Source organism: Hoplias malabaricus, chromosome 3 (assembly GCF_029633855.1).
Source record: "Hoplias malabaricus isolate fHopMal1 chromosome 3, fHopMal1.hap1, whole genome shotgun sequence".
Lineage (NCBI taxonomy): Eukaryota > Metazoa > Chordata > Actinopteri > Characiformes > Erythrinidae > Hoplias > Hoplias malabaricus.
This window is the reverse complement of record NC_089802.1, coordinates 60,005,028-60,019,939: the sequence shown is the minus strand read 5'-3', so window position 1 is coordinate 60,019,939 and position 14,912 is coordinate 60,005,028. Positions and strand designations below refer to the sequence as shown.

Here is a 14,912-nt window from a genome sequence, read left to right as displayed (position 1 = left end):
CATCTGATATCATCTTTGATTGTCATCATTTGGCAGGATTATTGTACATTATGGCATCGAAATGAGGGACGTTTCTGCAAGACGTCCTGCGAGTACACGTTGGTGTACTGAAAGTCACACTGTGGATTATGCTTTACTATGATTTTCTTTTATATTTGAGTTATTTAGTACTATTATATTTTTTCTATTATTGGTGTTAAAGGCACCATATGTTTTCCTTCAGAAGCTTTACATCTTTAACATGGAACGCTTTGAGTAACTTATGTATTATAACTACGGACTGTAACTTGTTTATGGTTGAAGTCTAACTTGTCTTATTCACTCTTTAAATAACAACAAAAACTTGTTTTTACCTCAAGTTACTTTCTGCATGCCTTTACTTTCAAGCAGTTAGCGGTCTCCAGAATTTGGAGTCAGTTGTTCCTTACAACTGGAACAGGAACCGAACAACGTCCCCAAACCTTTTCATGCTTTTCATTGTTCAAAGGTCTCTCCATCATCCAAAGGTTTCCAGAACCAGTTTCTCGGCCATACCTTAGCCAGTGAGAAGAGAGCAAAGCCAGTTGTGCCCTACAAATTCCATGCATGGTGAGGCATACCCTGAATTCAAACCACTGACCTCTAGGAGATGAGGCCAACACCTAGTTTCAGATACTTTTAATGAAGTCTGGGCTCTGGTTTGTTCGGTATTTAATCTGGTTTTTTTTCTTGCTTGTCGAGGTTTTTTTTTGTCTGTTTCCTTGTTCTTGGTGACAGTTTCTTTCTGACCCAGAACATCAAGTATTTTTCTCACAGTGGAAGGAAGGACAGAAACATCTGTGAATTATTTCAGATTGGAAGCAAGAGTGGAACTTGGTTGTCCTCCATTACATAAAGCTGAACCAATAGATCAAAACTGTTTTGGTCTGTTAGGCCTTGCTTGCTTGTTAGGAGCCCCATATACTCTGCATTTGTCTTGTGTATATTTTGTGTATATTGTTAAAAGAAAAGGTGTGTGTGTGTGTGTATATATATATATATATATATATATATATATATATATATATATATATATATATATATATATATATTCTAATGTGTAATTAATAGCAGCAATAGTAGAAGTGGCAGTACTTGTTGCCAGGACTTTCTCTTTCTCTCTTTTTTTTCTTTTCACTCAATCTCCTTGCTTGGCTGGTCATCAGCTAACTGACTACCGGTTGTTATGTCAGCCTCCCCACAGCAGCCTCAGTGTTGAGGGTTGACAGGAAGCTCACCAAAAAGAATCTCTCTGTTCCTATAGAAACCTCAGGCATTTGCTTCAAATTTAGACAAAGGACCTGTTAGACAGTGCGCTTAACGTGCTCATTGACACTCTCCCACTGTTGTATAAACTAAAACATTCTGTGATAAGTGTGCATAAGCAGCTGAAAACTTGAGTCCATTCATTGTGACCTTCCACTGTGCTGAGTTATTGTACACTTTCAATTACTGTCATTTATTTTCAATGGGCTTTTGCTCACCTATTTTTCCCTTTTATTCATACATCTCTCTGGAATTTTAGTGTCATTGTCATCTTCTAGTTCAGTGGTTAATTATTTTTTGGTGCATTCGTAAAAGCAGGAGGGAAAGGAGTCAAATTAATGAGTTAGCAATCAATTTATGAGATGGAGAGAGGTGATATATATATATATATATATATATATATATATATATATATATATATATATATATATTAATCATAGACTCATAGAAATGCTTTAAATTACTTTGAGTTGTTATGCTCTACTGTTCTGTAATGCCTCTGTTTTTACTGCTCTAGGTTCAGTCCTGCAGAAACTGCATTAAGTACTTTTGGAGGAGGGTAGGAGGGAGCCCCAGGAGCAAATAATAAAATAAGAAAAATAACAAAAACAAAAATCATACTTAGTGTTTCTTTATAACAGTTTTTTCCCTTCTAATAAAAAGTTAATATTTTGGAGACATGTATTTATTTGAACAGAGATGAAATGAAGCTAAGGTCCCTGTGCCCAACAACCAGCTTTGCCTAGAGGGGTATAAAGCCCCCTAGTGCTGGCCTGTGGAGCAGTAAAGCTACATAGTGGCTGTTACTGCAGCGGAGGAGGATGATCTCATTTTTTTAAATAAGTTACATTTCAGAAGACTTTCTCTCAAGTGCAGGTGTCCACAAAGTCTAGGTGCAGATGCAAAAGATCACACCATAAATATTAATTTCACTTTGTTTACACTTTATTTTCTGACATGAAGAACATCATCCTTCTGCCCTCTGCACATAACCGTATAGTGCACATGTTTGTTCTTCATGGCCACACCCCTTACACAGTCTGTGGTGAGGCTCGTATGCTGTGGTCAAGTGCATGAGTGGAGGGAGGGCCTTCAGAGGTTTGACCTCGGCTTGTACTCAGCTATGCATGTCCTTCTGAGTCCTCACATGAACCTGAGGCCAAGCTGTTCACCTGCTTGTTGATGTATCTCCTTTATATTACCCAGCATTCCTTCTCTGACAGCAGCCTGACTGGGCCTCTCACCTCACCAAGCTTGCATCCCTTCTCTTTGTTGTCAGCTGTTTTGTTGTTAGTTTGGAGCCACTCATTCCTTCCCATAAATGTACAAGCCACACTCATCAGATTGGAACATCTTTTCATCATAAGCATCACGCACACCAATGGCAGAGCACTCGTAATATTAACTTTACAGCAGGACAAATAACTTTATAAACATTATTTCAACAACATTTTCTTCCAAGTTTTGGAGATGTTCTGTTCATATCCATTTGATATGATAATTCATTCATATATTAAATTGGGCAGATAGGATTTTCATGTTTGTGAAAATGAAAAAGATGCTAGAAAAGAGGTTTTGATATAAGAGCAATAGCTTTTATTTGAAGGTTGTTTATTTATTCAGTATTTATACATTCTCAGCCCCTTTTTATTTTTTTATTTTCAATGAAAGTATGTTTAAACATATTTTACATGATTACTCTAGAACACCCATCTACACGTTTTAATACACAGTAATTATTTATTTGCTTACTTTAATGTACTAAAATGCATAAGCATTTAATGTGGTAATTGAAAGTTGTAAAAATTGTATGTTCAACTCAGCAAATTAACTTAAACAGAACTAAAGCTATAGTCAAATTTGTTTCCTGTAGAGGATGTTTTAACCTCCTTTAAGCAGAAAAGTTAAACTTACTAGGGGTGACAAAACGTTTGCCTGCGACTGTATGCTTCTGTTGGCCTTGCTAGAACATGTTCTAGAGGAACAAACAGTCCTCCTTCACGCCCATCCACTGTGGCCAGAGAGACTTCTGTCCTATAATTCATTTCCCTTGTATTGGAATGTCTGCTTGGATCCTGTCCTGTGTGGAGATGTTCCTGTCCCAGCCACCGAAGGCAACTTGAAATCGCTCTGCTAATAATGCGGAGTTCCACGTGCCATTGTGCTGAAGTCTCTAAATCCTAACTGTTCTCTTTTACAGGCCCCTGTATTCCCACCCCCTGCTAGTTCTCATTTAAGTCTTAAGTATTTTATCAGGGCACTTGACTTTGGCTCTCCCCGGCAGTGTGTCGACAGTGGCTCTTTTTGAAGCCTCTTCCTGCTGGGAATGGCAGTTTGAAGCCGTCACCTCTCTACAGTTTTTGTTTCATTTTACTCCCGCACAATAGTTTAATCCCTCTTTTATGTCTAAATCTTTCAGAAAAAAACTCCATTTCCCGTCCCTGCGGAATTCCACTCAAATCCACACAAGCCAATTTGGTCGGTTCCTGTACACTTCCAAAAGCACATCTCTGCAGCCCTCAAAGCCTGAGCTCTGCAGCTCACAGCCACATGAAGCCATAAATCAGCCTGCTGTATATTACAGCTAATTAAGAGCAGGACTCAGTCGCCGAGCCGCTGCGGAAGGTAGCGAGAGTACGGCCGGATAATTACGGATAAAACTGTGTGTTTAGTGCTTCTTCCCATTCACAGTGCGTTCAGAGGCCTTTCCACAGAGATAAAGCGCTGGAAATTCCACACTGGTCATTATAACACACTATCCCTCTCTGTCTGTGAGGGATTATAGGTTTACACTACCTATTTTTTTTCCCTCTCTCAATGTTCCGTTCCCATCAAGCCCTCTTGTGTTCTGCGCTGCAGGATCGCTCAAAAGAAGGGGGGGGGGAGTAAACACAAACCAGACGACTGTGTACAACTGAGCACCACTTCTTAGCGCTGTAGCGTATTGTTGTATAATCTGTGGATTAGCCACAAGTGCAAATCTGTACAAATGATAGATTTTCAGCAAACTGGAAACACTTTTGCCATCTTTGTCTAATACTCCACCCCTGCCACTTCTAGTTTAGTGGAGGCAGGGGTATAGTGTAATTGCTGCTGAGAGCAGGTGTTTGGATGCTTCTTACGTGAAAATTCCTCAGATCAGTTCTCGAACTCCACTGAAACTTTACAACTTTTCTGTGACTTGAAACTAGCAGTTAGGTTTGTTTACTGTGGTCTTAGTAAATACTGGTGTAGAGAAGCTACAGAGGCCGGTATAACAAATCAAATTCAGAAGACATTTAGATATTATTCAAAATTTTCAATCTAAACCAACCTTTGAAACATAACAAGAAACACCATGCTGAGACCTGCAGTAGTGCCTTTACATTGTTTTATTTTAAAAAAAAAAATTATACATCACTAATTCATTTATTTTTGAACCAGCTGTCAGCTGTAGTCCAGTCAAAACTGTCCAAAATATCTTGGAATATAATAACTTTGAGTGGTGGTATTCTCCATTAAAGCTTTTACGTTCATTCCCGTGTTTTACAATAAAATCTACTTTTCACACCATAGCATTCATTTAAAATCTGTCATTACTTATTAGTTTAAAAAGGGGTGTCTCTGAAATTTAGATGACGAGGTACTTCAGATTAAAGCAGAACACATATAGCACACATTTTACTAAACCACTTCCCTGAGTGACACTTGTCCAGTTGTAGTTTCGCAACAGTAACAAGACCTAGACACATCTGACAGTCTTTCAGAATTTAGAAATATATATCGTGTGGTTAGGGTGATTTTTAAATCTGAAATAATGGCTATTTGAGTAAACAAGAAATTAGCCCATTGTATAAATATTTTTTTTAATATATTGGCAGCCAAGGGGGAGTTTGGAAAATGTTATTCAGAGTAATATAATTGCCAGGATTGGTCATGGTAATTTTCATTTTGATATTTGAGTACAATTTTATGAATTTTTGTCCTTTTAATATGCAGGATTTGTCTGTTGACACCCGCCCCCCACACACACACACTAAAATTAATGTTTTTTTTTTTTTTTTGCCTTTCTTTCTTTGCCATCTGTCTTATAGAGGTAAGGTTCTGTTAATTTTCAGAATTAAATTGTGTTTTCCGGTTTGAGATGCTTGCGTTAGCTGTCAGGTGTAGTTTACCCTACTGGAAAGGGCTTAAGGTCCCTGTTTTCGCTGTTTTTATGTTCAAATGTTAACACACAAACATCTCATTAAGTGAGAATTTATACGAAAACAAATGACACTTTAATATAAGCACATTAATTGGCTCTTGGGGGAGGGTAAGTTGCCCTCTGTCATTAATGCATATATAAACACTTAGGTTTGTGCAGGAAGTGTGTTTTATGAGGTCTAATGTCCTGCCAGACTCTCTTCCATCTTTTGTATCAAGGCCTTTAACAACAATCATGTTCCTGATAACCAATTATACCTCTCATAGGCCTCTCAAATAACTTTAATTGCTGATTAGAATGCAGCGCTCACAAAGTAGCCACTTGTGCGTAATGGCTCAATAAAGAGTGAGGGGTAATGTGTGGTATTAAGTAGGAGTTCCTGCTGCTTCTCTTCATGAGTGAAAGCGCGGAGCTGAGGCTTCACAGCCAGCACAAATGGAGTCACTCTCATTCACGGCACGGGGGGTTCTGGCTCACCAGAGCAGTGTCCAGCCCAGCGTCCAACCAGAACAGCCCAACAGGCCACAGCCAAACATGTTGTTCTGACCTCTTGCCACTCACTGTGAACTGTGCTCCATTGGCTACTGTACTGTACATTTTTTGTTTTTTTCTTTTCATCTTTCCTCTGCTTGTTGTTTGTGTATTTTTGGAATGTGTGTCACAATGTTCTCACCATGGTTATAGAGGCCAATGAACTGTTAATTACCACTCGTGGTCAGTTGATCTCTTTTTTTGGTTTAGCACAAAATTATTTATCCTTAAGGAGAACAAGCCACTATGGTTTGGCTGATTTATTATGATTTATTTATTGATGTTTAATTGAAATGCCTCAAAAATATTCAGTGACACAAGCCAAGTGTTTATTATTATTGTTGTTTTTTTTAATAATCCATTATGAAACATGTATATGTTGTCTTTTATAACAGTACAGGGAGGTCAATGTTTTTGTAGAAATCAGAGTAGGCTGTGGTCCTTAAATAGGCCCTTTTTTATACTGGTCTAATAGGAAATCTCCCTCTAAATACCAGCACTGCTGGAGTTTATAAAGAGTTTCATCTCTGGAATAGTGTAACTTCAAAGCCATGCTGAGAGAATCTGGCTCTCTGAGGAAATTCCTCATGCACATTGTGCACATGCTCTGGTGAAGGCCACTGTGTGCTAAAGAGAGGCATGGTTTTGAGGAAAAAGCTGCATTTTTAAACTCTGAGGGTTAAACTCTAAACTCTTTTTGTTACAAGAATGTCATATATTTGTTTTTGAAGCTTGCTTGTTTTCTCCAGGAGCTGCACAGGGGTTTGTGGCTGTTGCAATCTTTGGAAAATGTCCTGCTGTCTGAAGTCTGCTAAGATAAAGATGTAGAGCAGCTCTGTTGTGAAATATTTGGATGAAAAGTGGTTCACAGTATTAAGTCATATCTTGCATTAAAATGCACTGTGTAATAACACACAAAGAGCAGGTGAGCTTGGCTGTGTTACACTTTATGACTGTGGACTTCCACTAGGCAGGCTTCCAACTTTGACATTGATGCTGTTTGAGTTCACATTCTTGAATAGACCTTGTTTTTTACTTCGGTAGATCAACTTCAGATATTGCTGTTTTTGTTTGTATTATTTTTTGCTATAGTTTCAGGGGTGGTAAAGTGCAGTAAAAAAAAAATAAATAAAAATAAATGTGTGGTGTTCAAAATGCCAAAGTTTATTCACATAGGAACATACTCATACATCTTTTTTTTTTTTTTTTTTTTTTCATGTATTTACTTATGTATTTGTCTTATGCTGTGTATTTGTGTTTTCCGTAAAGAAATTCCCTTGGAAAAGTGGAAAAGTCTTTTTCTGCAAAACCTGAGGGTTTAATTCATGAATGGTATACAGTTATATGAAAAGTTTGAATATACTTAGTAAAATGACATGGAGGAAGTTCCCTACGGAGAACAAGCTTTAAATATACTTTGTTTGTTGATAAATATATACAAAAAAAGTTTTTTATAACAAGATATACTTTATTGATTCCTCAGGGAATTGTTTCTTGGATTATACATAGCAACAATTGATGCAGCATTTAAAAAAAATATGCATTATGCATTTAAATGTGCCAAAATATGTTCTCTGTACTGTTGTTATTACTGTGAGCTTATTTTCACCCATACAAAGGAACTGAACATGTGTGTGTACTCAGAAAATATCTGATTAAAGAATAAATCGGGTCTTCTCTAGATTTGAGTTACATTTTTTGACTTGTGTCAGTGTCAAAACATGAGAATGGCTTAAAGATTTAAAGTTCTCGTTTGGCAATTTCTCTTATTTATACTGAAGAAAATATAAGAAGTAGATGTAACAGTGTTAAGTGAGGAGTGTGAACTCTACACACTCTGGTCTGAGTTAATGTCATAAATGATGTGTGCAGCTGAGACATTAGTGGCTCCCAATGTAAATCCCTCTGTCCCTCCAGCTTTACACTCTTCAATAAATCATCTAATCTCTCGTGTTGCCCTGGAATAAGAAGTCCCAAACAACTCCAGATTTTCCAACTTAACGTATTAAATCTGTGTCAGACCGCAACTTACAAGTGACTTATTACAGCAAGTGAAAGGAGGGGCGAGAGAGAGTGAAAGGCAAAGAAGGGGTGGTGCAGAGGCAGTTCTTTTTTCATTTGTGAACGAGTGAGACACTTGCAGCCATGCTACAGACTTTTAGCACAGGTCACAAGGTTATTATATAAAATGCTCTTACTCTTGCAGAGAATCTTTAATGTCATGCTCACAGTCTGAGAGAAGTGGCATTGCGCAAGCAACGAGCATCTGTCTAATTTATGCTTACAGATTCACTGGGGTTTTATTTAGCTATCATAAGACTTCAGTTAATTAATTCGGTCATCGGACTTTGATAAACTACATGGGGGACGTCAATTAGGCGGTAATGAAACCAAATACAAGACCTTAGGACGTGTGGGGAGGAGGATGTGAATGGAATTTTTGGACAGGCCTCATCAAAGACATAGACTTAAAATGGCAACTAATTCCCATTGTGTCCTGATTTAAAAAAAAAAAAAAAAAAAATGCCCTTAATTTGCGAAGCTCATGTCTGGCTTGGTGCTTAGAAATACATGGTCAAATGATTCAATCCCAAGTTGGACACAGAGTGCTGCCAAATCTGAATCTAATTTGGAGAGCGGATCTTCATTCTGGCTGAAACATGCAGAGGAGCCCAATCCCGGGATTAGCTCTGGACTTTAGAACTCTAAATTTGGCTTGTTGCCGCTCTCTTAGCCGGACAAATACCCTGTTCAGCTTGCTGCGAACACAACTTACTTTTTCAATCTGAGTGAACACCTGCTTACCACAGATTAGGGGCTCTTGGTTAACCAAATTGTTGCAATTATATGTGTTAATCTTCTGCGGACAATATGGTTCGCGTGTAATCCTTTCTACACACCCACACACATGCGCGCACACACACACACACATAACATCTCAACCGGCCAGTGTTTATAAAGAAACAAGCTGTCCTGCTAAATCTTTCACAATACAAAAAGTAGTTAATCATCAAAATATGGACTGTAGTGTTCCAAGTTACACAGGAAGTATTATGTTGTCCTGTTTTAATCCAGGATTATTTTTCTTTTCCCCCCGTTCTGCAGTATTTGGTATGTCTAGATGTGGGATTGTGTCCATGTCTGATCCATATGATTTTGTGAATGTATTCGTCTTACTGCATGCTGTGAGGAACAGAGCCTTATTCTTTTGTTACTAAGCAGTTTACGGCATGATTTATACGTGTTTGACTCCTTTTTCTTGTTTTCTCTGAAATACGCAGGTGATTACCCACCTCCACCTCCTCCAGTAGTGGACACCAGTGGCCTGACATCCCCTATGTCCTTCCCTCCTCCACCAGTGGACGACAGCTCGTTTGGATTTCAGGTGAGGCTGTTTTGTCCTAGCAAACACACACACACACACACACACACACACACTCCCACACTAAAGCACCCTGCTGTAACCTGGCGTCACCTATGTTCTTTCTAACCCATTTCAGGCAGTGCTCTAATTGGCATGTGGCCCAGTGCCTTATCGGTTTAATTTAACCCCACTTCTATGGGCAGTATGGCCATAGTGAAGACTGACACCTATTGGCCCACCTTGGTCACTTCCCCCTGTAGAAATGCTCCCAAACTCTGCCTATATAGCAGCTCCAGTCATGTTTTTTTCATATTTATATCTCCATGTTATATGTACAGTTTGTAAAGCTGGTTACAGCTATGGCTCTGAGGTTATCTTACATCATTTTATTATCACTTCCTTGTATCACTGTGTGTGCTGTTAAACACCTCTTTTTCTTAATTAGTTGCTATGTTTGTTGGTAATATCTGCTCATTTAAAGACATGAAATGAAGCTGCTGACAGGAGAAAATTGACGGCACTGGAGCACAGCCGATGCTATATTTAATGTGCTGTTTTTTTTATTTACTAAGTTATTAATATCAATTGTGCAGTATATTATAGTGAACTTCGTGGTTTCTGCAAAACATGATTTATCTTATTAATACATTTTAAGTTGGGTCGTCCCATACATAATGACAAAATAGTTGAAATTAATGATTGATATGAGGTTTTGTTTTATTTTATCTTTTGTACATATGATGCAACTATTAATGTGCATATAGTCATATGACAGTTGCAGGCTGGTGAATGCATCCAAATGACATTCTGCGTGGAATGATGCACTAAGGTGTGAAATGGGATAATTATCAAAAATGATTGTGGCTCAGCTTACAATTATGTGATTATGTAATAACTGTAATCATGCCCAGGTGTGAGGGTGCAGGGGCAGTACTGGACAGCAGAGTTTAAGTGTTCCAGGATGCTGATTTAAAGCAAGGGTTTAGCAAAAAGTCAGTTTACGCATTTCCCCCCGCTTAGCCTCATAACTCATGTCTTGGCTTATCGACTACATGTGGGCTAACACGCACTAGGTGTCAGGTCACCCAGTCTTGTCCATAAATACATCCCCAAACTCCTCTCAGCCTGCTCAGGTCATATCCAGAACTACTTATATTTACACAAACTTGGTGTGCGCTATAATGAACAAAACCTCAGGAGTTGTGGATAATTCTGAGGCCCCTCCAGTATCTGAGAGGTATTTGGACACTTGTTTATGATCAAGTTTTATGTTTTTATTAAGAAAAATTTGATGTTACACTTATTAATAGTGATCTGTAGCATCCTGATGACGTGTAAAGTGCATGCAAACAAGCCAACAGTCAATAGTTGGTTAAAGTGCTGAGAGTAGCCTTGAGGATGTTTTTAGAGAAAAGATTCAGGTGATCATGGTCTTCTAAGTGTTTGATGGCAAAAGTAGCCTCGTATCTCCAGTGCTAAACTGAAGAAACAAAGTTTGGACACAGGCCACGTCTCCACCGATCTGCACTACATCTAACGTGCGTGGAAAGTTGTGTAAGTTTGATTTTTTTCACCCAAACAAGCCTTCACATTGAACAACATGTTTCACAGCTTCCTTGTGCTGTGTTCACACCAGAGATTGCACCATGTTACAATCTGCTGACAAATGGCTGATGACAGTTTTTTGTTGGCTGTTGAGTTTGTAGTCCTGCCCCCCCCTCCCCCCATCTTCAGAGCTACTGTTAATGTGCTTCACTGAGGTTTTTATGCTCATGTTTGAATGTATCATGGTAAAACATATGCAGTAGAAAACAATCTTAAGATTCTTAAGACATTAAAAACCAGCAAAAGGATCTCACTCCCACAGAAAGACTCCTTAAAGGAGTTTGTCGGTCATCTTTAGGTCAGAGACCTGGCTTTCTGTAGCTAACAAAAAGTTGTTTACAGAAAATCATAGTTTTGTCATGTGAAAACTTAGGTTAAGTACCTGCTCCTTGTACAGAGGAGAATTTAGTCCCTTTCTCTGAGAAGTTGCTTTAGTCTTTGTGCCTCAGATTGGGAGTCAAAACTATACGATACAAGACAATTTCAAAAAGGGAATACAACAAACTCTGCAGGGCAGCACTTTACTATTGTTCATTATGCCACTCCCTAAAGACCAGTTCTTTTTAACTCCTGCTTCCGATTAGAGTGGAGCTTGCAGACGCACGCACATATGTGTATTTTTGCTAAAAACAACAGAGCTATGAACCGCCGGAGCCGCAGCTTTCCCTCCTTCCAATTCTTTACATCTTTCATGAATGAAAAAAGGGATGTTGAATTATTTCTGTGCTTAAGCAGAACTAACAAGAGGAAGAGGGCAGAGTGCGTCTGTGAACATGAATAATCAAACGACACCGCAACCTAAATTCTTTTGTTTTCCCGTAATTTAATGCACAGGGGCGAGATGTGCTGGGACATCCAAATATGGGGCGTTGCATGAGGAGGGGTTTGCTTTTCCTAGCTCTGTCCATTCTACTTTGCAGGCTCAGCTTAAGCATTCTCAGCCTTCATTGGAGCTGTGACCACTCAGCCACCCGGTCAGCGTTTAAAAGGGGGTGACTTGCGTAACCCGAGGAAGTGCTTCATTAGTTTGTTCTGCCTTTTTTTTTTTTTTTTTTTCTCTTTACAAGCCGCTGTTCAAATATTGGGCTGACTTTTTGGCCCTCCTGCTAGAATGACGTTAATTCCTCCAACATCTTAATTATGTCCTGCACTCAATGCCAGATTCCCTCTTTGCCCTGTGCTGGGGAACAGGTTTGTGTGTGTGCCACTGCAAGCCTTCATTCTGCGACACTGCTCTTAAATGGCCTGCAAATTGTTCTTTATTGACCTGTTAGTGGAATAAGCATGAATCATAACCACACGCACCTCAGTTTCCATAGGAACGTGCCCTCGTATCAGAAAAGTTCGAGTCTGTACCCTTATATGCCTCTGAAGTGCGTCACTTTCTATCATTGAGCCTAATGACACGCAGTGAATCCTCTGTAATGTTAAAATCGCTTTAATGCATGGGGAAATGCTGGCTCTTCTTTGGACGATTGAGATTGTGCAGTGCTCTGTGTACATCATCTTCGCTATTTTCACCCTCCCGCATTTTACTTAATTTTTTTCTCTTCCATTTTGTATTTCTACCCATGTCCAGATTAGCTGGCATGACCCATACATTAGAGCAGGGCACAAAAGCCATTCACATGGCTTCCCGCAGCTCATTAGGCTGGTTAAAACAGGGTGTGCCTCTCTGCTTTTACTTCATTTAAGACACTGCATTAGTGCAGGCTTTGTTTGCCCTCTCCTCTGATTGCCTTGCGATGTTTTCAGCAGCGGTGCAGCTCCAAATAGAGGCGGGCTAGAGCTGTAATGGGTTGTGACAGGGAATCCGAACAGATAACATTAGAGCGAGAGGCAGTCACTGATCCGGCCTGTGAGCTCCAGGCCCACGGGCTATCACAGGACGGCTAATCTCCTCGACTCTACTCTACTGTACTCTTTTACTCCTATTCTTCTCTCTTCTCCTCTTCTTTTCACTAATCTCCGCTCTTTTACTACTCATCTCCCTTTTCCTGTACTTTTTGCATTATCTGTACTTTCTGTCTTTTCTCTTCATTTTCTCGTCTCCTCTTTTCTCTCCTATTATCTAATCTTCCTGTTTTTAATGCTCCTTTAATTCACATCCACTTTTTTGCTATTTTCTTCTTTTATCTCTCCCTACTTTTTTCACCTCTTTTCCTCTACTCTCCTAGTACTCGACTCCCTCTCCTTTCCTCTCTACTACTCATATTTTCTCCCCTCTACTACCCTTTCCTCTACTGCAGTCCTCTCTCCACTACTCCACTTCTCTCTTTCCTGTGTGTAGATTGCGGTGTAGTTCCGCACACTAAAAATACTCCACAAGGCCTCACAGCTGCAGAGAGAAATTCCCTGGAACTTTGGGGAGCGTAGCTCAGCTTCCTACTGTACTTCACTACCTCTCATTATTTCATACCACCTCGCCTCCTTTTGTTTGGTTAGAGGTCTATTAAAAGTTTCCTCAGGAAGTAGGTACGATACGAAACAAGTTTGTGTTTTTCCCCCTGTTTTGCATTTTTGGTTTAGTTTATTTCCAAAATTATTGCATAGCCACACGAGTTACCTAGAGCCCCTCCAGACAGTGCTCAGTGTCCCTTCACAGGTTCTCTGCCTTCCTGTTGCACGGAAGAACTATCAGCTTTACTTTGTTTTCCCTGTTTGAAATATAGGACAGAATATGCAATATTGGACAAAAGTCCCACCTTGGGAATAAATGCAACATGCACATGTTTCATGCACATGCACATGTTATATCCAGGTTTGATTAATTAGCTGTTGGCAAATGTATGTTCTATCTTAACTGAAAACTAGCAGTGCCAAAAAGCATTACTCAAATTTAAAAAACAAAAATTCAAATTTCAACATGTCCTGAAAAGTGTATTATTTATTAAAAAAAAAAAAAAAACACAGCAAATGTCCCAGTTCCTCTGCTTCATGTACAGATTGTCCAGAGAAAGCCCGAGTGTGTCTCCTCAGCTCTGTAAACTCAAAGGCACACAAGTTCAGAAACGGCAGAATGGTAAAGCCGGGAAGCTTTGAGGAGAGTGTGATTTCTCATCGATTGAGAATTGACACACATCCACAGAAAGCAAGGCTACAAAATAGTGTCCTCCGACCATGAGGCAAGGAGGAAAGCAGCGTCCCTTTGATGAGGAAAGGGAACACTGTCAACATCTGTCTCCCACACCTTCACTGTCACACTGCCACCATCGCTTTGATGAGTCTTTCATTCGTCCGTCTCAAACGCACTGGTATGACAAGCCTGGGCAGAAAGGCCAGCAGCCAGTAATTGCATATCTATTGCTCATCCACAGCCTCCTGCCCTTGAGTGCACTTCAGCCGACCTATTTCTGTCCTCTCTTAAGGAACGTTTTGATGGAATGATAATGCTAAGCTTCACTTACTGGCATGTTGTTCTGATTGAATAATAAGCATCTACATAAGCAGTGTACATAATAAATCTTCTGACAATTCTCATGTCGTATGGATCCAGGAGCTCTAGTTTTTCTAATAATGCTATTTTGCAGTTTTAACCTTCATTTCAATTATGCAGGCTGTCTGAATGATAATAAATGTAAACATGTTCCGTACATTTTTCTATTTTGGAATGAAGCTAATAAAGTCATATCCAAGTCAAAGCGTCATCTTAGGCCTAGGCCTCAAAACCCAGTTCTGTCTTTCATGCTTTCTTTCAGGTCATAAGAAAGATAGCTATGCCTGATTTAAGACATAATCATTTTCCAGTAGAATAAAAGCATTTTAATCAATAAAATGACCTAAAAATACTCCTCAGCCAAAACAACTTTTTCATTCTTTAGCAATATGCATCAGCTTTTAGGCCAATGCTGCTAACAAACACTAGCAATCAATAATAACCCAAATTCTCAGTAAATACGTGACCAACATTAATGTCAACGTACACAAACCGTCTTCATGTCT

General features: G+C 39.3%; 1 protein-coding gene across 7 annotated transcripts in view; it reads left to right on the top strand.

Annotated features, from left to right (window-relative positions):
* lpp (LIM domain containing preferred translocation partner in lipoma) overlaps nt 1-14,912 on the top strand; it is a 269,809-nt gene that overhangs the window by 144,127 nt on the left and 110,770 nt on the right. For all 7 annotated transcript variants that reach the window (XM_066663357.1, XM_066663351.1, XM_066663353.1 and 4 more), the window contains one exon: nt 9,283-9,386. In XM_066663357.1, coding sequence (XP_066519454.1) covers nt 9,339-9,386 — 48 coding nt within the window. In that variant the 5' untranslated portion in view covers nt 9,283-9,338. The remainder of the gene's footprint in view (nt 1-9,282; nt 9,387-14,912) is intronic.